Raw genomic sequence first — 27,949 nt, 5'->3', positions numbered from 1 at the left:
TAGTAGGCTTTAAACAGTTATCTTGGAGAAAACCTAAACTCATTTTAATCTCAAAAGAACCCTGTGATGTAGGCACAGTTATTATCCCATTTTACCAAAGAGAGCTTCCCTGGTGGCTCAGATGGTAAAGCGTCTGCCTACAATGCGGGAGATCCGGCTTCAAACCCTGGGTCGGGAAGATCTGGAGAAGGAAATGGCAACCCACTCCAGTATTCTTGCCTGGAAAATCCCATGGACAGAGGAACCTGGTAGGCTATAGTCCATGGGGTCGCAAAGAGTCGGACACAACTGAGCGACTTCACTTTTTACCAAAGAGGAGACTCAAGAAAGATTAAACAATCAAGTTCCCAAACTCACAGCTAGTAAATGGTAGAACAGATGGGAAATGTACTCAGAGATTAGGACTTGTGCTTTTAATCTCCATACTTTGATGGTTCTCTGTTAATAGTTTATTAGATTTTTGTCTTAATCCCCAGACAATTACAAAATTAAAACATTCTCTTATAAGTTAGATTTTACTTCTTTAATGGTTTTATAAATAGAATATATTTATGATATCCTCAGGAAACCAATAATTTTTTTCCAGTTGAAATTCATCCAACAGAAGTAAGATGCATCAGGTACCCCTATGGATTTTTTAAAGTGGATGGATACAAGTATTTACTGAGGACAAGATTTGAAAGTACTAGATCTTAGAGATTGCTCTGGGAATGTGAGAAAGTCATTATTTTCTGGCTCACCAGTAATTTATTTTGAATTTATTAAATTCACTGATGTGTGAACTGGTTATCAAAACTTGATAAACAGCTTATAAATCACTTTGAAGTTGGCAGAAATAAATATTAATGAGTCAATTTTCAAGGAATTTAAAGTCAGTTTCTCCTTCTGTCACTGTAAGTTAAAGAATCTCAGTTGTTTTATTTGGAAAAGAATCTACAATTCATTAGTAATAACTGATGTTTTTCAAGATAGTTATAGGACCATTTATTATATGAAATAGAATTAATTGCTTAAAAGAAAAGAATGCTCTTTGAAAATCCACCAAGGAGTTTCCATAATACAAAAGTGTTGCTTTAAATGTATTTATAGAACACAAGTTTGATGATTCTATCCTTTAAGATAGTAAAGTAACCTGCTTCACCAAGGTTTGATCAGGATTGGCCCCAGAATTGGAAAAGAGAAAAGCAAATTTCTCAGGGACCAAGTAGCGGCCAGTGTCAGAGCCATATCGTATGACACTTAAAACATCATTTCCTTCTTTATGCAGGATGAAACAGACTCAGGATTTGAAAACAGGTTGTGTTTGACTCTTCATGATCCCATGTTCTGTAGCACACCAGGCTCCTCTGTCCATGGAATTCTCCAGACAATAATACTGGAGTGGGTAGCCATTCCCTTCTCCAGGGGATCTTCCAACCCAGGGATCGAACCCAGGTCTCCTGAATTACAGGCAGATTCTTTACCATCTGAGCCACCAGGGAATTCTGAAAACATGTCTATCTAACTACAAATTTATGTTAGTTTAGCCTTTGAAATTGAAAAAAAATAATTAGATATATAATAATATACAATAATTGTCTACGTGGTAGATTTTAAGGGTACAAAAAGGCACTCCAAGGCTCCAAAAGACAAAATAAAAGGAATCTTAAAAATCTGTGTATCTATCTACCTATCTATCTATATATAAGAAAACTCTGGTCCCAAGAGGTTAGATGGCTTGTCCCAAATTAATAATTTAAATCTGGGCTTCATTTCAGATTTTCTATACTTGTTTTCCTTCTGGAGATACGCAATATCATAATTTTGATATTTTGTTTCCTAGACCTAAATGCTTATCCCTCATTAACTATGAAGTACATGAAATCTTCGAAGTCTTTTGAGTTGGCTTATTATATCTCTTGCAAAAGTTCTGGTACATGTATAATCTCCCTAAAGGGATGAGAGATTGCAAAACAACCAGGACACCTGTATATGGTTGGGAACCTTATTGGCTGTGTAAGGATACCCAGGTGAGTGGACAGGGAGTGAGAGCTCAACTCCAGCTCACACTCTACCTGCAAGTCCCATCCACCTAAAGAGGGTACCATTTCTAATTTGCGTGAAGGTACCATACTGGCTCATACGGTGCCAGGAGGACCTTGAAAGTTAGGAAGGAAGTGGGGTGTATATGCCTGGACATCAAGGTTTTCATATCCAATTTCTATTGGAAATTAATGAAAGGAACAGACTTACAAAGTCAATAATGAGAGCGTTTATTAATTCAGTAAATAAGGGCCAGGGTGGGGAGATGTATTCTGTTATTGCAAAGGAGCATAATTTTATTTCAGGACAAAATATTTAGGATAAAGAGCAGCAGCATGTTCTACTTCACTGTATGGGATACGAGAACTATTACTAAAGGTGCCTGAGAATATTTCTATAGACTGTGAAAGAAATAGGAAACTCTTATGTTCTTTGATTTTATTATTTTGCTTATTAAAGCCTTCTTGGAATAAAACACCATGATGCCATATACATCATGGTTTAAAAGATCATCACACCATCACTGTCCCAGGTTCTGGAAAGTCTCCGAAGAAACACTTTTGATAACAAGTCTTCATTTAATGCCTATATAATTGGTGTTTTCTATTTTAAAGCTGAATACTTTTGAAATACCAACAATATCCATTTTTGGAGTACCAGGCAGTATACTAGGTAGAGGGCCTAAATGATTGCCTATCTTCCCCAAAAAAGAATACTCCAAAAGTTATTTGTTACTATTTTCTTCTTGTCAATGAGAAAACTGGGGCTCAAAGAAGCTAAGGGACTTGAGAATTAATGGAAGAGTGCAGAATCAAATTTATGCTGGTCCTGATTTTAAAACCAAGCCCTCTTTACCTCACTGAACTAACCCTATAAGAAGGCCACTACTTAGAGGAGAAACTGGTATTTTAGCTAACCAAAATTTTGATGTGTCATGTAAAATATATTTAGAATTGAATATGACAATATGACAACCCATGCATTCTCCTACTATTTCGTAAAGTATTATTAAGCTGTCATAATTTAAAGTATATAATGATGTGCTTATAATCAACTCACTTTATGTATATAGCTAACTGTTGCACTCTAAGAAAGCAGGAAATTTTGAGTGGATGCTTACCTGTTCCGATAACTTCTGTCCATCACGGTGAGCCTGCATCACAGCATCATTAACAAGCAAGTGGAAGTTCAGAAGCACGTGTTCAATGTCATAGGTCCCATGCATGGCATCCGACAGCTCTTCCAGTGACCGGATGTACACATGCCAGTGTGGGTTAAGCTCTGCCACATGTGCCAAGCAGCCTCTCATGACGTTGAGGCAATACCCCATGCAAGGCTTAGTGAGAGCCAGGCCTTGGCAGTGTGGGCAGTACTGCATCCTCAGCAGGGCTCTGCCACACTCTTTGGAGAAGTGCAGATGGTCTGTGGTATTGATGACTTCAATGCCCAGGTTCAGCGCCTGCAGAAACGTGCGACTGGGCAGCAGCGACCGCCCCATCTGTCCCAGCACTCTTTTGGGAATATTACCAAATGGGCTAATGTCCCGGCGGGCCGTCCGGACGCATTCTGAGTATTCCAGGGAACTGTCAGTCACACCAGGGTTAATGAGATGATTGTACACCAGAGGGAAAAGACTGTCAAAGAATCTGTTTACAAATTCTTCAGGATTAACATCCGCACCAAATAAATAGAGCCCTACATCGGTGAAGAGCTCCTGGGTGGAAGCGGCGGCCTCAAGGGCCATGTTCCTGTAGGTGTTGCAGAAAAGTATGCTGGTGTAATTTTCTGCTCGTCTAATGAGAGTTTCGAGGGTTTCTGTAACAAAAGCAGAAGTAAAGGATGAAAAGGCTTAGTATTCATATTAAAACTGGTCATCCATCTGCTCCACACAGTAAATGAGCTCAATGCAGCAAAACTAACCTAAGGATCTAAATGATCAGCCTACTAAACCCAATTGTGCTTTCCCAGGAAAATGACTGGTGGAAGGCGGGCATCATGCACAACACACACATTTTATAGATAGGTATTTCCTAGGATCAAACACAAAAAGTATAGACATCAAAAAGAAGTTATGGGTAATAGTAATTTCTTATTAATTTTATTCATAATTTTTTATAACCCACAAATGATAAAAAAAAGTGTCACTAAGAAAACAATTTACATTCATGAGTTCAATCTTTACTAAAGAAAATGACATTAAAATTTGATTTAACATCTACTGCATTTTTTATGGTTTCTCTCTTTTTCTTTTTTTTCAGAATGAAAGCTAGTAGATCATAAACTAGTTACTGTAAACAGAGGTTAAATTTCCAAAGGGAAACCTGAACATCATCAGGCCTCCTAGAAGGTTCAAATTAAAAGAAAATAAAGCATTTCATGACTAAACCATCCTTAAAATTGTCAAACCTTGTTAAGAAGTGAGAAAGTCATGAGTCATATTAATTGATGGAAGAAGTGTGTGACCACCTTCTGAACTGTCTTGTGACCTTTTGTTTTTATCATATTACTTTACTGTGGGACATTTTATTATCTTATTTCTTAAACAAATGCTTCCAAGTCAATTTCTCCACAGAAAGAATGGAGAATAATTTATCCACAAATTAAAGGAGGCTGTAGTAATCAGCAGGGCTCCCCTGGTGGCTCAGAGGTGAAGAATCCACCTGCCAGTGTATGAGACGTGGGTTCAACCCCTGGCTTAGGCAGATCCCCTGGAGAACCCACTCCAGTATTCTTGCCTCAGAAATCCCATGGACAGAGGAGCTTGATGGGCTACAGTCCGTGGGGTCACAAAAAGTCAGACACAACTTAGTGACTAAAGAGCAGCAGCAGCAGTAATTAGCAAGTAAAAGCTGTATTTCAAAAATGATAGTTTTAGGCAACAGTCAATCATCTTGGATATCCTAGCAATTACAGTTCAAAAAATTAGCCTAAATATGATACTAGACTGTGTCAATATATAATTAGCTATAAAATACATCAATAAAATTATCTCCCATAACCACAAAATCTTACAGTAATTTTAAATCAGGTTGTAAAGACCACATCAAACCACTGATATATTACAAAAAGAGATGAAATAACAGTAGAATAAAGTGAAATGATAAAAAAAGAGTTACCGGGAGAGCTATTAATGAAGTGAAACTGTGTCATTAATATGCCATAATATCCTAAAAACCAGCAAAAAAAAACTCCATTTTTTTTCACAGAGAATATATATAGGACACAATTTACTATATATTCTGATTCTAATTCTGAGATGGATTCGTATTGAGTCCCCAGCTTGAGTGTCATATATCAAGATGCAGGCTATGGACTAAATGTGTGTCCCCCCAAAACTTCTTATGCTGAAAATTAATTTCCAGTGGAATGGTATTTGGAAATAGGGGCTTTGGGAGAGTGATTCGGCCTGGGGAGTGGACCCCTAGTGGATGGGATTAGTGACCCTATACAAGAGACCCCCGAGTGTCCCCTTGCCCCTTCTACCAAATGAGGACACGGCCAGAAAATGTCCATTTGTGAACCAGGAAGTGAGCTTTCACCAGACATGGAAACTGCCAGTACCCTGCTAAATTTCTGTTGGTAAACCACCCAGTCTATGGTATTCTGTTACAGCGGCTGAAACTGAGACAGTGCCTCTACACTACAATCAAAGGCAAGCAACACTTTCAAAGAAATTGCAACTCTATTACAGCACAGACACTTCAAATAAGAATTTTTTTTTTAATTTGATGTTTAATGCACTTTGATAAGCCTCTATTCCATTTTGATGGCACTTAACATAGAAGTGATTAAACAGTAACATATAACTAGGCAGGACTCCTGTGCTTACCCACGCCTCTCCAGCACCCACTACAGTATGCTACTGCTGCTACTGCTAAGTCACTTCAGTCGTGTCCGACTCTGTGTGAACCCATAGACGGCAGCCCACCAGGCTCCGCCATCCCTGGGATTCTCCAGGCAAGAACACTGGAGTGGGTTGCCATTTCCTTCTCCAATGCATGGAAGAGAAAAGTGAAAGTGAAGTCTCTCATTCGTGTCCGACTCCTAGCAACCCCATGGACTGCAGCCTACCAGGCTCCTCCATCCATGGATTTTCCAGGTAAGAGTACTGGAGTAGGGTGCCATTATAAACTATGTATAAACTACACACTGTGCCTGTATGCGAAGTCACTTTAGACGTGCCTCACTCTTCGCGACCCTATGGACTGTAGCCGGGCAGGCTCCTGTGTCCCTGGAATTCTCCAAGCAAGCATGCTAGAGTGGGTTTCCATGCCCTTCTCCCAGGGATCTTCCCAACCCAGGATCAAACCTGTGTCTCCTGTGGCTACTGAACTGCAGGCAGATTCTTTACTGTCTGAGCAACCAGGGAAGGCTTCAGTTGAGGTTAGCTACTGTGCCAATTGAGATTGTATTAAACATGAGGTTTTCCAACTGCCCTGATCAGCTGGGTTGTGTGGGGAAACTACAAATCACGGGATCTCTGCACTGAAATTTGGGAGTCTCTATGTGACAATCAGCCTCGATCAGTCTTTTGGCTTGACCTGGTTTTGAAACTGCAATTACAGGTTATCTATGACATGTCCTCTCTGCAAGCATTTCACCACAGCAGTCTGACCTCAGAGCTGCAATCTCTACCACTACACTGTTTCTAAAGATCCACAGGAGTGAATGTGAAAGGGAAATTAAATCTTTGTGGTTGGAACTAAAATAAAACTGCTAGGATTATATTTTTTCAATAATACTGGATCATTTTTCTCAGCAATTTATGGCTATGAATTGTGAGGCTGCAAATGATTTTATTTACCAAAAATGGTTAAATAGCAATGCTTGCAAATAATGTAAGCTTTTTTAAAAGATAAAATAAGGATAGATGTAAAGAAACCCATATATCACAGGCAGCTTTACATGCATTCCACCAGGTTTTCTAAGGCATGTACTCTAGAGGTACGTATTTGTGTTTGATACTGGCCATATGCCCTGTATGGTGAATGTAGAATGCTAGCCTAAGCAATACAAGTGTTCCATCTGATTTCTGCTAACTCTAAATGATGAACAAACATACAATTTTTTATTTAAAAAATTAAGTAAAAAATAAAACTTTATAAATTCCAGTCCCATTAAGTTATAACCTACAATGATTCAGGTATATATGGAATTTATCTTTTTGGTTGCGTAATTAGTAGGTTTAGCAAGTTAATTTATTTTATAAAAGCAATATTGGGAATATATTTAATATTTAGGAGCATTCATTCAAAATAAAAACGAGGATATTAGTTTTAAATATTGTTGTTTCTTTATAGGACTGCACTATTGGCAGTAAAAACTAAGTTGACTACTGTTTGAGTTAGTAATTAAAAAATAAATTTCTATTAAAAAGTCTACAATCTTTATTTCAGACTGGTTTTCCTCTGATTTAGCTTTATTATTTAAACAAAATGATTAAAATCTGGTAAAAAGTTTAAAATCATATTACAGCAACACTTAAAACTTCCCCTTACTATTATATACATTAAAATTTTAGTTTTCTTAACTATATATTAATTTTACTACCCCTTTGAATAAGAGATTGCACACTCTGAAATATCAACGTTCTGATTAAATACTGAACACAAAATGGCTTTTAAAAATACTTTTTACAATACAATTTTACAATATTGTTCACTATGCAATTAACTCATCACAATATAAGGATTTTTCTTTCAACCTGTGTTGAATCTAATATTGACATAGTCCAGTTAACTGAATTCCCTAAACATATACTAGGCATGCATTTTTCAATGTGTTCTTTGAAATGTTCTTAAATCCAATCAATGATGAGACCTGTTGCTCTGTATACATTTCTTCTTTAATGCCTAGAGATAAATATACTTTTGTGAATCTTTGGACCTAATAAATTCAAAAATTTTAATTTATAAACACATAACAGAAACTGAACAATCTAGAAGTCAATAAATTGGATAATTTTGTTAGTGATTTTTCTGGAAAGTTCATAAAGTCAAAAGTCAAGTTTACTAAAATTATTTGTTTGTATTAACTCTGAATTTGTAAGAACTATCACCTTGTTCTACTTTGTTTACTATGAAGTTGTGTCCTTCCGTTTTATGGAATTAACATTATGATATTAACAAGAATTTAAACTTGTCAAAAGAATTGTCAAATGAACAAAGTATTTTTCATCTCTGAAAAAGAATAACTGACATTTAAATCAGCATTTATAAATCCAAAGGTAGGAGCGGTACTGAATAATTAATCAAATCTACTTAATTATTAAAAAGAAACTATACATTGTTTTGACTATAAAATTTTAATAAGTAAAACATATTCCTTACTCAAGCTATATAAGTAATAGCTTTTTATTGATGTGCCAAAAACTATAACCTATTTAGAATAAACATTTGTAACATTTGTTTAAAGGGTTTAAGAAATAGTCTAGAAAAAATTATCTTCTTGCTGTTTTTCCATTGAGAATTTCAATAAGCTCTTCTTTTCAATGATACCAGATTAAGTCTACCAAGACAGGAAATTTCCAACTTTCCTTTTAATGCCTAAAATGATTGATTGAATTGAAAACTGCAATCTAATAATTGAATAAAAAACATAATTTCTCCCAGCTTTATGAGAAAATTAATTTATGTATTATCTCATTAAGTAGAAACTGAATTTGGAATGCATGAAGTTTTTCTTCATCTACTTCAGTTTTCAACATTAACATTCTGTGAAAACTCAATAACAAAACACCTATAACTAGAAACTTTATATTAACTTTTTCCAGCACACATTCCCTTTAGAGACATTTTATTATAGGTACAAAGAACGACTGATATTTAAATCAAGATTTAAATTTAAATAAAACTGGTAGAGAAAAAAAATCAAATGATTTGAAATTAAATTTGACAAATTGCAAAATCAGTGAAGATTTACACTAGTAGGTTTTTTGCAATGTGAGAAACAATATTTATGGGTCTTTTTACTGCTTTAAATATTAAGTTGATTTCAAAACTAATGATCATGAAATAACTGCTATAATAACCTCCCCACCATGACATGAACAGACATTTTATGACCCTTTTCATTTTTCACATTTTTATCATTTTCTATATATGAACATTTTAAGATACAAAATTTGAAGAGACTTTTATAATTTAAGGCCACAGACATCCTCAAATATAGCAATGAAAAAGATGAAGAAATATTAAGTCATATAAATCATGGATAATCAGATGATCTTACAATGTATATCTGGGTTGAAGAGAAATTTTTAGAGTTAGTTTATGTATTTGTGCATTACAATTCTCAAGTCACAGATTTTGTTACTGTAACAGATAATTCATTACTATTCTGCTATATTAGAGCTAGTTTATGCCAGAGAACTATGTATCCCTCTGTACTGCGTTATGGATAGATGAATAGATAGCTGGATCATTTAAAGAGCAATTTCTTGACCAGTTTTTATCACAGACATATTACAGTGAATTGTAGTTCCTCCTGCTCTTCTTTCTTTGCAAAAAGGCCTTCCAATGATTTTAAAATAGTCACATATAATAATTCATTTAATTATCAGAAGGTCACAAAAACTACTCTGAAGATATAATAAAAGAAGCAATTACCTATTTCTCTAGTCTGTGTTTATACTGAATTCATCCCTATGATATTTGCAAATTTCTTTAATTTTTTCATATAATGATAAACTATAATAAAATATATAACAAATGTTTTCCAGAATATTAATTTAATGATATATTTTAAACATTATAATTTATAATTCTTTAGAAATTAGTCATCTATACAAATAAATAGTGAGTGCTATATTAATTTGTATCATCAAGAATTAACATGTTTGTAAGTAATCGAGTCTCTTAGGATAAGCACTGAATGGAAAAATGCTTTCTCAACTTTTCTTCTTCCTCATTTTCCTCCCCATCAAATTTGGTATATCATGGTGCTTCATATTTACTTCTAATATCATCTTGTAATCATTTATTTTCTAAACATCAATTTATGATATTAGCAAGAATTTGAACTCAATTAAGCATTTGTATAACCAATAAAATCAGTGCCAAACAATGCACAGCAGATTGTTTCATGAATTATTGTGGGCTGAAGATTTTAAATCAAGTCTAAGCCTTCTAAGAATCTTGAAAGTAAGTCCAGAAACACAATCTAGAAACACAAAACAATCATGAGGAACAGTATCTCATTCTCTAATATATATGACCTTCAACTTTTACACAAAACAAGAAGTTGATATTCTTTTTGGTGTTTCCTCTCCCTCTTTTGCTTTTCGGTTAGTTTTATAATCTAACACACCTATCTCCTTTACTTCAATAAACAAAACCCTTTATGGTCACTCTCTCAAAATCTTTACTCTCATTTTCTTTTTGACATCTCAAAAAAATGAGATTTTTCTGTATTTTCAGCTTATTCTGGCATATTGTCTATTCTGTCTGATACACTCACATCTAGTTTATTTTGCCACATAGTACTTGATTCATCCATTTAATCAACATTCTTGAGCAACTTCTGTAGATCTCAAAGCTACAGCTAAAAACCATACAAATTTTTGTCCTCATGTGGCTTAGAATCTAAAAGGTAGGAGAACATTATAAAAGCAAATAAATAAATATGACTTGTGTGTGAAGTTAAGTACTATAAGGAAAAAAAACAGTAAAGGACAGGAAGTGATGTGGCAGTATCTTGGATGGCTTTAGGTCAATTTGTCCATAACAGTTCAATAAAAGACAATTAACCATAAGCAAATCATCGGATTGATCTATTACCAATGGCAAGCTTTCTGAATTTACCAAATATCTCTAAACTTTTCAAACTATATATGATGTTTCATCATTTGGCAAATTAAAAAAAAATGATGTTGGCAAAATGGTTTGGACAAATTGACTTTTTTACTGACTGACCATTTTATATAAGATGAGCAGGAAAACCTTCTCTGAGGTGGTAATGTCTGAGCAGAGACCTCAGTAATGAAATAGAACCAGTCAGGAGGAGAGGGGGTGTGGTTTGCAGATTCTGAGAAATTGGACTGCAAGGTTCTGAGTTGTGTAAGAAGCTTGTTGATTTTGGAAAAAACAGAGGCATGTCAGTGTTACTGGAGACCAGTGAGTGAGTGGAGAGAAAGGTCAGAGAAGCAGGCAGGGATCATGGCAGGCTCACAGAACCATGGAAAGGGGATTGGGGTTTAATATGTATAATAAGAAGCTACAGGATAATTTTAAACATGGAGGAATGTGATGTGGTTTGCATATTAAAGGATCTGGTTTGTACATTAAATTGTTGGAGCAGGGGCATGATTGAAAGCAGGAAGTCCAGGGAATGGTCTTCAGTAACACAAGTATAAAAATAATATGAGTGACAAGCACTGGGGGTTGTACTATAGCAGTCATGGGGCAAGTTGCAAAAAGTGATAGCATTGACCATATGTACTGCATGTGAGCTAAATCGCTTCAGTTGTACTCAACTCTTTGCAACCCTATGGACCATAGCCTGCCAGGCTCACCTGTTGAAGGGATTCTCCAGGAAAGAATACTGGAGTGGGTTGACATGCCCTCTTCCAGGGCATCTTCCTGACCCAGGGATTCAACCTGTGCTTCATGTCTCCTGCATTGGCAGGCAGGTTCTTTACTATCAGCGCCACCTGGGAAGCCCCATATGCACTGAGGAACAGTTGAAAGGACTTACTGTCAAACGGCAAGTGTAGGATGCAGAGGAAACGAAAGACAATTCTGAAGACTGTACCTCAGCACCTGGATGTGCACTGATGCCATTAACTCAGATAAGTAAGACTATGGCTACATCATGTTTGTGGTGTGAGTCAGAAATTAAAATTTCCATTTTGGACATGTTAAGATTGGTATAATGCCAATTCAAAATTCAAACGATGGGGAAACTTGAGGTTGGCGATATAGATCTGAGAAGGAGGAGTCATGGTGCTGGATGAAATAATCTGAAGAGAAAAGATAAGGAAGAGTGCAAAGACTGAGGAAAAGGAGAGCAGCCAAGAGAAAGCATGAGAATGAGAAAGCAGTGAAGGAAAGGGAAAATGAGGAAAGTGGAGTCTGCAAGAAACCATGGGAAAAAAGTGATTCAAGAAGAAAAAAGTAATCCATCATCTCAATGCTATTAAGAGATCAACTGAGATTGGAATCACAATTGAGCATGGAAGCTGACAAGAGAGAGGCTCTTACTGACATTGCCAAAAGCTGCCTCAGCAGAATGTGAGCACAGAAGAAAATAGGAATTGAAGCAAGAATGGACAACTTTCTTGCAAATGTTTGCTGTCATGCAAGTAGAGAACCCAGGCCAGTGCCCAAGGGATATTTGAGGTCAAAGGGTTTTGTGTTTTTTTGAAGAAGGAGAATTTACTGGATATTCCTACGCTAATAGGAGTGATTTGATAGATAAATGAAAACTGATGGCTAAGGAGAGGGCATGGGAACTATGTGAGAAAATCCTTTGAATAAGAAAAACAATGTGATCTAGGAACATGGGTCTCCTGCATTGCATTGCACGTAGATTCTTTACTGTCTGAGCCACCAGGGGAACTAACTATAATTATTCCTCTTTTTGAAAACTAACTAATATTATCACTGTAGCAAAAATTATGGCACCCCACTCCAGTCCTCTTGCCTGGAAAATCCCATGGATGGAGGAGCGTGGTGGGCTGCAGTCCATGGGGTCGCTAGGAGTTGGACACGACTGAGCGACTTTACTTTCACTTTTCACTTTCACGCATTGGAGAAGGAAATGGCAACCCGCTCCAGTGTTCTTGCCTGGAGAATCCCAGGGACGGTGGAGCCTGATGGGCTGCCATCTATGGGGTCGCACAGAGTCGGACACAACTGAAGCGACTTAGCAGCAGCAGCAGCAGCAAAAAGTAATGAAGAGCGAGCCCTACTGTGTTGTGCTAGAATCAAATAAGCCGAGTATATCCTAACATTTGGAATTAACTGAAAATGTCATCTTTATGTCTGAAAAATATATGTGAGATCTTTATCACCAAACACATATGGAGAAGGAAATAAAAACTCTTGCTCTTTTACCATATGCAACCCTTTTTTAAGAAGTTTATATTTGAAGAAACTGCAAAGGAAGATGCACTAGGATTTAGTTAGAATGAGAAAGTCAAGTTCCATTCAAGATATAGTCTGAGAAAATGGGAATTGTTGCTGGTGATGGTCTGCAAATTCCATTAAGGAAGGGCAGAAGGTTTGGGCAGACTGAGATAATTGATAGGGGCTTTCCTGAGCCACTGACATGGTTCAGAGGTCTCCTGCAACTTCTTCCTGACCAAGTGCAATGCTCTTCTAAGGCTCACACTCTCTCGGTTACTCTAGTCCCTACATTTAGTTATAGTCTTTTCCATCTGAGTGATTTTTTTTTCCCCCTTTCACTCATTCTTCTTCATCCTAGACCGACTTTTCCAAAGCCATGGTTCTTGTTCCATATGACCTCACTCAAACAGTAGTAAACAGTAAACTCCCAAGCTCATGACTCCCAAATCTACATACTTTGCTCAGTGGTTCCCAAAGTTTTCACTGCAGGATCCTTTATATTCTTACAAGTTATTGAGAAACATAGCTTTTTACCTTGATGGGTTACACTTATAAATATATATTATTTTAAAACTATAACTTAATTATTTAAAAATATTTACTAATTACACCTAAAAATAAGCAGAACAAACTTATCACATTAGAATAAATTATATATTTTGTTACACAATGACATGTTTTCCAAAACAAAATGTTTGTTGAAGAGTGGCAGTATTTTATATTATTGCAAATTTCATTACTGCCTGGCTTAATAATCAAGAAGAGCTGTATCCTCATATCTGCTTCTGAATTGAATTTGTTATAATATGCTGTTTTGGTTGAGATATATGACAAAAATCCAGCCATTTACATATATGCAGTTGCCAAAGGAAGGTATATTTAATTGTCTTTTTGAATAATTATTAGCTTTCTTCTTTGATGTTATACCAAAATTTGACAAGTGCTTAATTGTAATGTCCCATTGGTCTTTATTTCACTATAAATGGTTTGGTCAATTATGCATAATTTTGCAATTTATGCACTGACATTTGAAAAGTTTTGGTTCATGCATTATTCAAAATTTCCCAGTGCTGACACACATCATCATATCTGTAGGTATTAAGGAATTTTCAAGTTTATGATGACTGCTATATGTTCTCTAAAATTCCAATTTTCTCTTGAAAGATCAAATGCTATTACTGGCAACAAAACTATAAGTTGTTTTTCTTGAAGTGGCAGGTTCATCTTGTCCAAATTTGAGAAAATGTCTGCCAGGTATCCAAGTCTGAACCATCATATTTTGTCTGTCAATCATTTTTTTCCCACAAAAATGAAATATGTATAGGAAAAAAAGTGACTAGTTCAGCTTGCAATTCAAACAATTGCATAAGTGCCTTTCATCAAGACAGCCATTACAATTCAGTATGCAGAAGATGTACGCCATGTATTTCTTACCTCACAGGATACAGAAAACATATATAATTGTGGGTTGACATTTAAAAATATTAATAATTTTTACAGCTTCTCAGGACATTCTTCAGTGAAACTAGATTTTATCTTTTCCTGCGAGTGTGTAGATGTAAAGAATACAATGACTACAAGTACAGTTTGGTGGCACTAATTTAACTCATGCTAAAGCTCTAAATGTTTTGCTCACTCTTATGTTTGCACTAACAGTGCAAAAGCCAGTACAGAGAAATAGGCAAAGCAAGTCTTAGTACTATGAAAATTGTTTTGATCTCCTATACATCCTAAAAAGATTTTGGGAACCTCAGATTACACTCTGAGAATTGATATTGGAGCAAAAGTTATCTACCTGGAGATCTATTTTTCAATGCCTAACATCAACCTGAATCTCTCTTTGCCTCCTATTCCCTTCTACATTTCTCAGTATCTTTCTGACTTTCTTATCTCATAATCAGGATATATATACTAGCCTTAGAAGCATGCAGTCCTGAAACTTTTACTTCCTATTTCTTCCTACCTTTCACCTATTTATTTAAACACAATGTTCACTTAAGAACCATGTCCAAATACTATCAGTTCAGTTCAGTTCAGCCGCTCAGTCGTGTCTGATTCTTTGCGACCCCATGAATCACAGCACGCCAGGCCTCCCTGTCAATAACCAACTCCAGAAATTTACCCAAACTCATGTCCATCGAGTCGGTGATGCCATCCAGCCATCTCATCCTCTGTCATCCCCTTCTCATCCTGCCCCCAATCCCTCCCAGCATCAGGGTATTTTTCAATGAGTCAACTCTTCGTATGAGGTAGCCAAAGTACTGGAGTTTCAGCTTCAGCATCAGTCCTTCCAATGAACACCCAGGACTGATCTTCTTTAGAATGGACTGGTTGGATCTCCTTGCAGTCCAAGGGACTCTCAAGAGTCTTCTCCAACACCACAGTTCAAAAACATCAGTTCTTCAGTGCTCAGCTTTCTTCACAGTCCAACTCTCACATCCATACATGACCACTGGAAAAACCATAGCCTTGACTAGACGGACCTTTGTTGGCAAAGTAATGTCTCTGCTTTTGAATATGCTAATTAGGTTGGTCATAACTTTCCTTCCAAGGAATAAGCGTCTTTTAATTTCAGGGTTGCAATCACCATCTGCAGTGATTTTGGAGCCCCCAAAAATAAAGTCTGACACTCTTTCCACTGTTTGCCCATTATTTCCCATGAAGTGATGGGACCAGATGCCATGATCTTAGTTTTCTGAATGTTGAGCTTTAAGCCAACTTTTTCACTCTCCTCTTTTACTTTCATCAAGAGGCTTTTTAGTTCCTCTTTACTTTCTGCCATAAGGGTGGTGTCATCTGCATATCTGAGGTTATTGATATTTCTCCTGGAAATCTTGATTCCAGCTTGTGCTTCTTCCAGCCCAGCGTTTCTCATGATGTACTCAGCATATAATTCAAATAAGCAGGGTGACAATATACAGCCTTGACGTACTCCTTTCCCTATTTGGAACCAGTCTATTGTTCCATGTCCAGTTCTAACTGTTGCTTCCTGACCTGAATACAGGTTTCTCAAGAGGCAGGTCAGGTGGTCTGGTATTCCCATCTCTTTCAGAATTTTCCACAGTTTGTTGTGATCCACACAGTCAAAGGCTTTGGCATAGTCAATAAAGCAGAAATAGATGTTTTTCTGGAACTCTCTTGCATTTTCGATGATCCAGCAGATGTTGGCAATTTGATCTCTGGTTCCTCTGCCTTTTCTAAAACCAGCTTGAACATCTGGGAATTCATGGTTCACGTCCTGCTGAAGCCTGGCTTGGAGAATTTTGAGCATTACTTTACTAGCGTTTGAAAGTGAAGTAGCTCAGTTGTGTCTGACTCTTTGCGACCCCATGGACTGTAGCCTACCAAGCTCTTCCATCCATTGGATTCTCCAGGCAAGAGTACTGGAGTGGGTTGCCATTTCCTTCTCCAGGAGATCTGCCCAACCCAGGGATCGAACCCTGGTCTCCCACATTGCAGGCAGACGCTTTAACCTCCGAGCCACCAGGGAAGCCCCTTTACTAGCATGTGAGATGAGTGCAATTGTGCAGTAGTTTGAGCATTCTTTGGCATTGCCTTTCTTTGGGATTGGAATGAAAACTGACCTTTTCTAGTCCTGTGGTCGCTGCTGAGTTTTCCAAATTTGCTGGCATATTGACTGCAGCACTTTCACAGCATCATCTTTCAGGATTTGAAATAGCTCAACTGGAATTCCATCACCTCCCCTAGCTTTGTTTGTAATGATGCTTTCTAAGGCCCACTTGACTTCATATTCCAGGATATCTGGCTCAGTGAGTGATCACACCATCGTGATTATCTGAGTCGTGAAGATCTTTTTTGTACAGTTCTTCTGTGTATTCTTGCCACCTCTTCTTAATATCTTCTGCTTCTGTTAGATGCATACCATTTCTGTCCTTTATTGAGCCCATCTTTGCATGAAATGTTCCCTTGGTATCTATAATTTTCTTGAAGAGATCTCTAGTCTTTTCCATTCCCAAATCCCATAGACCTAAGCAAAGCAACACTATTTACATAATAGGGTCTCTGAGACATGCCTAAAAGGATATCCGAGTGCTAGAAAAGCCATGTCATCAAGTAGTGTGTGACTTTTTAAATTAAGATGAATCAGTTGGATTTATACTTCAACTACATAATTATACTAACCTCAATCTTTCCTTCTAAAGTCAGCTCTATACAATCCACAAGCTCAGAAAAGCAAGGGATTCCCAGATAATACTGCTGGCATCCTCTAAATAGCTATGGAGGCTCTATTTACTTAATCATTGTATTTAATTATATTTATTTATCTCATTGGGGTTTACCTGGTAGCTTAGCTGGTAAAGAATCTGTCTGCAGTACAGGAGATCCCAGTTAAATTCCTGGGTCGGGAAGATCCCCTGGAAAAAGGAATAGGCTACCCACTCTAGTATTCTTGGACTCCCTGGTGGCTCAGATGGTAAAGAATCCATCTGCAATGCAGGAGACCTGGGTTTGATCCCTGGGTTGGGAAGATTCCCTGGAGGAGGGCATGGCAAACCACTCCAGTATTCTTGCCTGGAGAATCCGCATGGACAGAAGAGCCTGGTGGGCTACAGTCCACAGGGTAGCAGAGTCAGACCCAGCTGAGCAACTAAGTACATGACATTTAACTCATTATGTTAAATCACTGAAAGTCATTGATCATACTTATTACTTCTTGATCATATTTATCTAAGAAGTTTCTTTAATTTATATCCTCTTCTAGAACATTTTCATGGATTTCTTCTCCCCAAATAGCAAAGTATTAATAAATACAGATGTGTATCTCAGCATTTTATATCTTCCCCATTTTATAGTTCCTGGGATATTTACCTACAGTAGAATGTTAAAAATGTATTTTTTTTTTGTTTATATTAGATTTAAAGTAATGGGTAAGGAATGTCACTGTATAATACAAGAATAGTCACACTAATTCACTAAATTCACACTAAAGTAAAATATTAAAGTCTAACAGTTAGGCTCTAAAATTAGGAAACTAGAAAAAAAAGAGGTTTTAATTCCACTCTATAATCTCTTGATTTTAGAATATCTTAGCCATGGTCCTCTAGAACAGCTGGATCTCATTGCCAAGAGTCATGTTGAATGCTTCCTATAGTTACAGACTAGCAAACAGAAAGAAATAGATTGAAAGCATTCACTCCAAAGTTACAGGCAGTTTAATAAATATACTGTTTCTACCTTGACAAGAGAGTAACTCCCTTAGAAAGTAGGCAATCTTTTGGACCATTACACTCTTTTCAAATAGCAGGAGGAAAAATTGCAATACCTTCTGATAACTGAAATGGGTTATAAAGCACAAAATCAATCAGACCAAGAAGAGTCTGTTTTGCTACAACACCCATTCCTACTTTCATTGATGTTATCAGAAAATTATTTCAATAGTGACATAATAAAAAACAGAAAGCACAGTATGTAACCATTATGTGATTTACCTATAGGATGCTAGCAGTCCATTATGAATTTGCTGAAAATCTAATTTTTAAATTGTGCTCAAAAGGCATCTTTAAGAAATCTAAAATTTAAATAATTACGATTTCAAAGGTATAACTTTAGACATAATATGGATTTTCTTTTGAAAAGAAATCAAATCTCTCTTCAACAAATATTTCTTACATAAAATTGATAAAGCATATTGGCACAATTTTATTGAACAAGGTCAAAGTATTTGAAATTTAAGTGTATCAAGAATGCAAAAAACAAAAATGACAGCTGTACTAAATTTCATCTCCCAAATGCCCCATGATCAGTTCAGGGATTTTAAGCTCTCTTCTATTACCCTATGACTGATTCATGTTAATGTTTGGCAGAAACCAACAAGATTCTTTAAAGCAATTATCCTTCAATTAAAAAAATAAAAGAAAAACAAATACAAATAAGTCCTTCAGATAAAGAAGTTCTAGAACTTTTCTCATGTCCCACTGCTATGCTTAATTAATCAAAATATAGTATCTTGTAGCTAATGCATCAAATGACATAAAGTTGGAATTAAAATATATATCTTTTTTTCCTTTCATTTCTTTTTATTGGAAATTGATTTTAGCTTCTGTGTGGAGGTATAGTCATGCATCTGAAAATAATTAAAAAGTAGAAGTTATCATTTAGGAAGATACTAATAAATATTGAGTCTTAAAAGAAGGATCGCATCATATTTTACTAACTCATGACTCAATCATTTTACTGTATTGCACTCATTCTTATAAATCCTATTATATTTCTTTCATATTGAATCTATTATCCATGATGCTTCTTATATCTTTTTAAAACAAACTCCAGTACAGTCATTAGCATTATTTATTGCAACAGCTTTTCCTGCTTTGTTCATGTTGCAGTTTACACTTGTCCTTGTGTGGTGGTGGTGGTGGTGGTTTAGTTGCTAAGTCGTGTCCGACCCATGGACTGTAGTCTGCCAGGCACCTCTGTCCACGGGATTCTCCAGGCAAGAATGCTGTCATTGTGTGCTATATGCCAAGTTGCTTCAGTCATGTCAGACTCTTTGCGACCCTATGGACTGTGGTCCGCCAGGCTCCTTGGGATTCCCCAGGCAAGAATACTGGAGTGGTTCGCCATGCCTTCCTCCAGGGGATCTTCCCCACCCAAGTATCAGACCCACACGTCTCATGCCTCCTGCATTGGCAGGCAGTTTCTTTACCACTAGGGCTACCTGGGAAGCCCACGCCTGTCATTACTGCCCTTCATCTTGTTCTTCTCTGTTCAATTTTAATTCAGATTCCATTCCCACATTCTCAAGCTGTTCCCTGTCCATCCATGCTGAATTGTTTCAGATGAATACACATTGTGTTCTTGATTCCATCAACAGCTGAAAGAGTACTGCTCACTCCTAGACCTCAGGAGATTAAGGGCCAGCAAACTCCCTGCTCTAACCAGACCACAGGACAGCTTCTTATCAAAACCATTAATACTAGCTTGGAAGTTTCAATAAAGTCACATTTCCCCCGCATATATTTTGTAGCACAACATTTTCAAAAGCCTCATTATAGTTAAGAAAATTGTTCATTATCCTCAAAGCACAAAGCCTGTTTTAATGTTCCAGAATGAGTAAATTATTCAGACAGGATTTATTGTGCATGAGGGATGGAATAGAAGAGGAAGAAAAAAAAAAAGCACTTGGTAAAGTTTTACCAATGATATTTTAGTAAGACATTTATATAATTCCATCTAGTTAAGCTACTCCAAGTTGCTACCCAGGGTACTGTACAGCTTTCAAGCTATACAAGAACTACTATTTTTTCATTATGTTTCTAAATATTAATACACATATTCTCTCCAGTATATGGGTCTATAAAGCCAGGTATGGCCTGGCATTCTGCAACACTAAATTAGCCAAAGGCTCTCATTGCCTATAGCACAGTTTCTTAAGCTATAATAGGCATAAAATTTTCTTCTGGCTTTTGATTCATTCAAGACATTTAGATTCAGTAGGTTGGGATGGAGTCCAGAAATCTGTTTTTAACAAGCATTGTAAAACCTGGCCTTGGTGTTTCTAGAAGTCTGAAGAGTGGGATATATAATGTTCTCTCTTGCATGGAGCCTGACCTATTTTTCACTCTCATCATGGCCACTTATCTTCCTCTCCCCTCCTTCTACCTCATACTCCCTTCGGCTTTCAACACACACAGAGTTGATGCTCACAAGAGAGATGTGATTCTGTTTCGCTCCTCCAAGCACTTATACATTCCCTTTCCTCTTCTATCCTTTTCTCCATGGAATACTTAAACACTCATACTCCAGAATAAATGTCTTCTCATGCATTAAGTTCTGTGACCCATCAGGCTGCTAGCTGCATATTCTACTGTTACACCACTGTGTGCCTGTCATTGCGTGTCACTGTGATACATAATGCACTATTTTCTAATTCTGTGCTTATGTTCCCATGTGATCCACTGCATATACGGATTATGAGGTCAAGGACCATACTTTATTCACCATATACCTCTCCTTCTGAGCACCAGGCCTGAAACATAATAGGCATAGAACAATTGTTTATTGAACAAAAAATTAAATGTTACTATGGTGGTCCTTTCTCCAATATAGCCAACCACTCTAAACTCTTAGTTAAGTCAGAGAATTGTGAATTAAATGTGTCAAAGGTATATTTTATGGTTTATTTTTTAAAATCATTGTGCTTACTGCAAAGTTAGTTATGCTCAACTTGCTTAAGGAGACACCTCGTGTTTTACTGTATTTTGGTTTCTATATGTCCATTAGTTTTTCTCCCTACCTAACAATTCTTTTAATGTAATAAAAATAGTTCCTGGGAAAAAAGTCAGCAGTCATTGACTGTTCTGATTCACCATTCAGATGTTCAGATATATACAGTTAGTGAAAGCACAATTATTATTATTATTTTTTTATTGTGAAGGGCAAGTTTCCCTGGATTAGTCTAGATGGAAAAACAAGTAAAATAAGTACTAGAAAATTTTATGTAAGAAAGGGGGATAGGAATTTGGGGTGGCCTTTGCTTGCTCCAGTTAGGAAACAGTATGTGAAAAGAAATGATCGGGAAAATGGCAGGGTGTTGAAAGGGGCTATGAAAAAACTTGGTAAGAAATTCCAACAGACAGGAAGGATTCTTAAGTGTCTAGAAACCAAAGCTTCTGCTTTACGCTCGGATTCACCCCTACTATCCTCAACCTTTCAGTAAGTTTCTGTTATATACAACGAACGTGGGTTAATAATGTACTGGGAGATTTGAAGGAGAAAGTCTCCACTTCTCTGCTTCTGCAACGTGGAAGTGAAGAAGGAGCAGTAACTTCAGGAAGGAAGAAAGGTGGCAAGTGCCAGGATGTCAGCAGGGGTTGGAACTTGGTGTCGGAAGCAGTGATATGAGTGTAAGTTCTCTGGGAATACTTGCAAACAGTGGGGTGGGTCTTGAGTTTATTATAAGAAATTGTATAATGATTTAAAACATTTCATCTGGACTTTAAAAAGAAGCGTGAGCCCAGGAAGCACTATAAATCTCCAGTTTACATGTCTACACAGATGTACAGAAGCCAACCATGTACACTTCCCAGCCATTGTCTTGCTTTCTGTTCTGTTCTGTTCTGTTCTGGCTTTGCCATCTATCACCTGAACTTTGGGCAAGTTATTTAGCTTTTCCATATCCCCGTTTCCTTCTTTATAAAACAGCAACAGTGCCTACATCATAGCATCAACATTAGGATTATATCAGCTAATTTTTTGGAAAAACCTTGAATAGTACCTATCAGACAGCCTTCTAATTTCTCTTAAAAAAAAAAAAAATATATATATATATATATATATATATATATAAAGCTCTGAATGAAACTCTCATCTGCTTTCAGATTTTCTTCCCCATGCCCTGTACATAAATCACATTTACACTTGTATAATTACACAATCACAAAGCTGATGAAGTGATTCTTTAGAGATTTGCATATAAAATCTGTGGAATAAAATGTTATGATTATATTAATGTAAAGTGCTTTTATTTCTTCATAAAATACTCCTAATATTCAGTCTTATGGTTGGGAGCAGGAAAAATGTAAAAATCAGGTCATAAACTCTGGTACAGGGAGAAGTCAAACTTGTCTCCTTGGGGCCTGGAAGAGGAGATGCAGAGGGGCAGAGCTGTCACTCGGTACAGAAACTCTTCCCCTGTTGGAATTGTGCACAGAGGAGGCAGCCCCGGAGCACTTTTTTTTATCACATCATATCCTTTGTTCATCCTCTGGTCTTCCCCTCTCAGCTGTGAGCTTCTTAGGAGCAGGGGATGGTATCCTTAGTAAGTATCTCTGGGTTCATTATGATGCTTTCTGCAAGCGTTTGTTTAACTGATCTGCACTGTCTTCCATTTTTCTTTTCGGCTAATCCCAGTGGTAAAGAATTCGCCCGCCAAGCGGGAGACATGGGTTCAATCCCTGGGCTGGGAAGATCCCCTGGAGAAGGAAATGGCCACCCACTCTAGTATTCTTGCCTGGGAAATCCTAAAGACAGAGGAGCCTGGCAGGCTACAGTCCATAGCGTCACAAAAAGTCGGACATGAATTAATTGTTTAGTGACTAAACAATAAAAACGTTACCCAAAGGGATGTCCAAACACAGATTTATCAATAGTATATTCCACAAAGCAGAGGACATGGGGAGGGAGGATGATTTTGAAAAACATTTCATATATTATGTTCTTTCCCCAAAAGGAGATTATCAAAATGAAAAAGCAAAGAAAATAAGAAGATTATCTAACTTTTTAAGACATATTTCAATTTAGTGCATTATTTTTAACTGTTTATAAGACAATAATAGTTTCATTTATCAGAATACCTAAAAATCTAGATCCTACTTGATTCCCTCTATCTGGTGCTGAACAGAGATTTTTATGAGGCAGATCTTTATTTATTGTGCTTCATTTATTGCACTTTGCAGATGCTGTGGTTGTTTTACAAACTGAAGTTTTGTGGCAATCCTGGATGAATCAACTCTATAAGAACCATTTTTTTCCAATAGCATTTGCTCATTTTCTGTCTCTGTGTCACATTTTGGGAATTCTTTCAGTAGTTCAGTTTTGTTTCATTAATTGTTATGGTGATCTTTGATGTTATTATTTTATTTTATTAGGTTGGTGCAAATGTAATTGCGGTTTGGGACTCTGCATTTTAAATCATTATAACTAGACTCAAACACATCTTTATTAACCAAAATAGGAACTATTACAATGAACACATTTTTGCCAATGAGAAATAAGTTTGTTTATTCCTGTAGCATAAAAATTCATGCTTTGGGATTCGACAGACTCTTAGAAAGCATTCTTCCTCCTGCTGGTTGTAGAAGCATTTTCCCTGCAAAAAGTAGTTGAGTTGTTTGAAGAAGTGATTGGCAAGAGGTCAGATAAATATGACAGATGAGGTGAAACTTCATAGCCAAATTCATTCAACTTTTGAAGCACTGGTTGTTCAACATGAGGCCAGGCACAGTCGTGGAGAAGAATTGGGCTCTTTTTGATGACCAATGCCAGAAATGGCATTGCAATGGCATTGCAATTTTTGGTGAATCTCATTGACTTTCTGAGCATACTTCTCAGATGTAATGGTTTCTCTGGGATTCAGAAAGCTATAGTAGATCAGACCAGCAAGCAGACCACCAAACAGCGACCATGACCATTTTTTGGTGCAAGATTGGCTTTGGGGAGTGCTTTGGAGCTTCTTCTCAGTCTAACCACTGAGCTGGTCATCTCCAGTTGTCATATAAAATCCACCTTTTGTCACACATCACAATTCAGTGGAGAAATAGTTCATTGTTGTTGGGTAGAACAAGAGAAGATAATACTTCAAAATGATAATTATTTTGATTTTTGGTCATCTCATGAGGCATCCACTTATTGAGCTTTTTCACCTGTCCAATTTGCTTCAAATGCCAAAATACTACAGAATGGTCAACACTGAGTTCTTTGCTAAGTTCTCCTGTAGTTGTATTGGAGAAGGAAATGGCAACCCACTCCAGTGTTCTTGCCTGGAGAATCCCAGGGATGGGGAGCCTGTGGGCTGCTGTCTGTGGGGTCGCACAGAGTAGGACATGACTGAAGTGACTTAGCAGCAGCAGCAGCCTGTAGTTGTAAGAGGATAAGCTTCAATGATCGTCTCAATTGGTCATTGTCAATTTCTGATTGATGTCCACTGCGCTCCTCATCTACAAGGCCCTCATTTCCTTGGCAAAACTTCTTGAACCACCACCGCACTCACGGTATGTTTGTTAGCAATTCCTGGGCCAGATACGTTCTTGATGTTGCAAGTTGTCTCCACTGATTTACACCCCATTTTTTAACTCAAATAAGAAAATCACTTAAACTTGCTTTTTGTCTAACATCACATCCCTAGTCTAAAATAAACATAAAACAATCAGCATGTTATTAGCAAAAAATAAATAGATAAATAAAAGCACAAAATGTGCATTAAAAGGATGTACAACATAACCACATTTATTTATGAATGTATTACAATGTCAGATGGCAAAGTTCCACAATGCAAAATCACAATTATTTTTGCACCAACCCAATAATTGCTTTGGGGTGCTATGAACTGTACCCACACATGCCAACCAACTTAATAAATGTTGTTTGCATTCTGACTACTCCACTGACAAGCTTTTCTCGCATGTCTCCCTCTCCTCTGGCCTTCCTATTCCCTGAAACACAAAAATGTTGAAATTAGGCCAATTAACAACTCTATAATGGCTTCTAAGTGTTCAACTGAACAAAAGAGTTTCATGTCTCTCGCTTTAAACCAAAAGCTAAAAATGATTAAGGATAGTGAGAAAGGCGTCACTCACTAACCAAGTGAGTCAAAAGCCAAGATAAACTTAAAGTTAATCCTCTAAGTTAGCCAAGTCATGGATGCAAAAGAAAAGTTCTTGAAGAAAATGAAAAGTACTGTTTCAATGAAATGAATGATATTAATAAAAATGTGAAACATCCTTATTGCTGATAGGGAGAAAGTTTTCATGATCTGGGTAGATGATCAAACCAGCCACAACATTCTCTTAAACCAAAGCTTAATCCAGAGCAAGCCCCCAACTCTCTTCAGTTCTATAAAGGCTGAGAGAGGTGAGGAAGATGCAGAAGATAAGCTGGAAGCTTTTCTTGTCGGTTCATGAAGTTTTAGGAAAGAAGTTATTGCCATAACATAAAAGTACAAAGTAAAGCAGCAACTATTGACGTAGAAACCACAGCAAATCACCTGGAAGATCTAGCTAAGATAATTAATAAAGGTGATTACACTGAATAAGATATTTCTGTTGCAAACAAAACAGCCTTCTATTGGAAGAAAATATAGCCTAGGGCTTTCATACCTACAGAAGAGAAGTCAATGCATGGCTTCAAAGCTTCAAAGGACAAGCTGACTGTCTTGTTAGGGGCTAATGCAGTGGGTGACTTTAGAAGCCAATGCCCATTTACTATTTTGAAAACCTTAGGGCCTTTAAGAATTATGCTAAATCTACCCTGCATGTGCTCTACAAATGGAACAACAAAGTCTGAATGTCAGCACATCTGTTTACAACATGGTTTACTTAAGATCTTAAGCCCTCCGTTGAGAACTACTGTTCAGAAAAACAGAATCCCTTCAAAATATTACTGCTCATTCGTGTCCAACTCTTTGCGACCATGTAGACTGTAGCCCACCAGGCTCCTCTGTCCATGGGATTCTCCAGGCAAGTATACTGGAGTAGGTTGCCATTTCCTTCTCCGACAATCTAGGTAGTGACCCAAGAGCTCTGATAGAGACATACAGAGCTCTTTATGTCTTAAGGAAATTAATGTCATTTTTATGCCTGCTAATATAACACTCATTCTATAGCCCATGGATTAAGAAGTCTTTTCAAATTTAAAGTCTTATTGCTTAAAAAATGCATTTCTTAATGCTATAGCTGCCACAGATAGTGATTCCTCTGATGGATCTGGGAAAAGTCAATTGGAAACTTTGTGGAAAGGGTTCACCATTTTAAATGCCATTAGGAACATTTGTGATTCATGAGAAGAGGCCAAAATATCAACATTAATAGGAGTTTGGAAGAAGTTGATTCCAACCCTCATAGATGACTTGGAGTGGTTCAAGACTTCACGGAGGAAGTAGCTGCAGACGTGATGGAAACAGCAAGAGAACTAGCATCTGAAGTGGAGCCTGAAGATGTGACTGAACTGCTCCAATCTCATGATCAGACTTTAGTGGATGAGGAGTTACTTCGTATAGATGAGCCAAGAGAGTGGTTTCTTGAGATGTAATCTACTACTGGTGAGTTGCTATGAAGATTGTTGAAAAGACAACAGAGTTTGACTACTAAATAAAAGTTAGCTCATAGAACAGCAGCAAAGTTTGGGAGAATTGACTTCAATGTTGAAAGAAGTTCTATTGTGGGTAATATGCTATCAAACCACCCCACATGCTACAGAGAAATTGTTCATGAAAGGAAGAGTCAATTCATGTGGCAAACTTCATTGTTTCCTTATTTTAAGAAAATGTCAGGGTCACCTTCTGCAACCACCACCCTGAGTCAGCAGCCATCAACACTGAGGCAAGACTCTCTACCAAGCAAAAAATTAGGACTTCTTGACAGTCAGGTGATCAGTGGTATTTATTAACAGACAGGCATTTTTTAGTTAAGGTATGTACATTTTTTAGATATAATGCTATTGTACACTTAATAGACTACACTATAGTGTAAATCTGACTTTAGTACTGGGAAACCAAAACATTCATGTGACTTGTCTTATTGCGATATTTGCTTAAATGCAGTGGTCTGGAATGAAACCCACAACATCTCCAAGGTATGCCTGTATTATCTTCCCTTTTGTCAGTCCTGCCTCTCCCTTTCATCTTTCTTTCTCTTAATTTCTTCAAGCGTTATCTCTTTCAAAATCTCTCTCCAGAATGAAATATTTTGCTGATGTGCTATCTTATCATCTCTGGCACTTAATTTTGACATTCCTCTTTTTACTCATCTGTTTCTTCTTCTTCTCTCTCTTCTTCCTTCACCCCCACTGAATCACCAGCACTTGGAAAACAAAGTCTTACTCAACTGCAGTATCTAATATTTTCTAGGATGTTTGACACAACAACACTCTCAGGAAAAAAAAAATTCTGTTAACAATTTAACCTAATTGAAGATTTTGTTTCTTCTTTAAGAAAAATATACTCTTTTATTTTTGTATCTAGGCTTTTTTAAGAAGCTGGTTTACCATATTCTTTATTTAAATGAACATTTTTATCTTTTCAGCAACTTCTTTGTAGGAAAAATTTGAACACAGTGTAGAGGATTATTGACTCTTACATACTATGGAATCATGGTCTATTGATGACTGTCATATTAAACTAAAAG

The 27,949-nt window shown here is 36.9% G+C and overlaps 1 protein-coding gene across 9 annotated transcripts in view; it reads right to left on the bottom strand.

Annotated features, from left to right (window-relative positions):
• Window positions 1-27,949, bottom strand: part of GPC5 (glypican 5) — a 1,566,851-nt gene that overhangs the window by 1,254,297 nt on the left and 284,605 nt on the right. For all 9 annotated transcript variants that reach the window (XM_061435203.1, XM_061435206.1, XM_061435202.1 and 6 more), the window contains one exon: window positions 3,143-3,837. In XM_061435203.1, the coding sequence (XP_061291187.1) occupies window positions 3,143-3,837 (695 nt within the window). The remainder of the gene's footprint in view (window positions 1-3,142; window positions 3,838-27,949) is intronic.

Source organism: Bos javanicus, chromosome 12, assembly GCF_032452875.1.
Source record: "Bos javanicus breed banteng chromosome 12, ARS-OSU_banteng_1.0, whole genome shotgun sequence".
Taxonomy (NCBI): domain Eukaryota; kingdom Metazoa; phylum Chordata; class Mammalia; order Artiodactyla; family Bovidae; genus Bos; species Bos javanicus.
The sequence above is the reverse complement of the archived record's forward strand: the minus strand, read 5'-3'. Positions and strand labels throughout refer to the sequence as shown.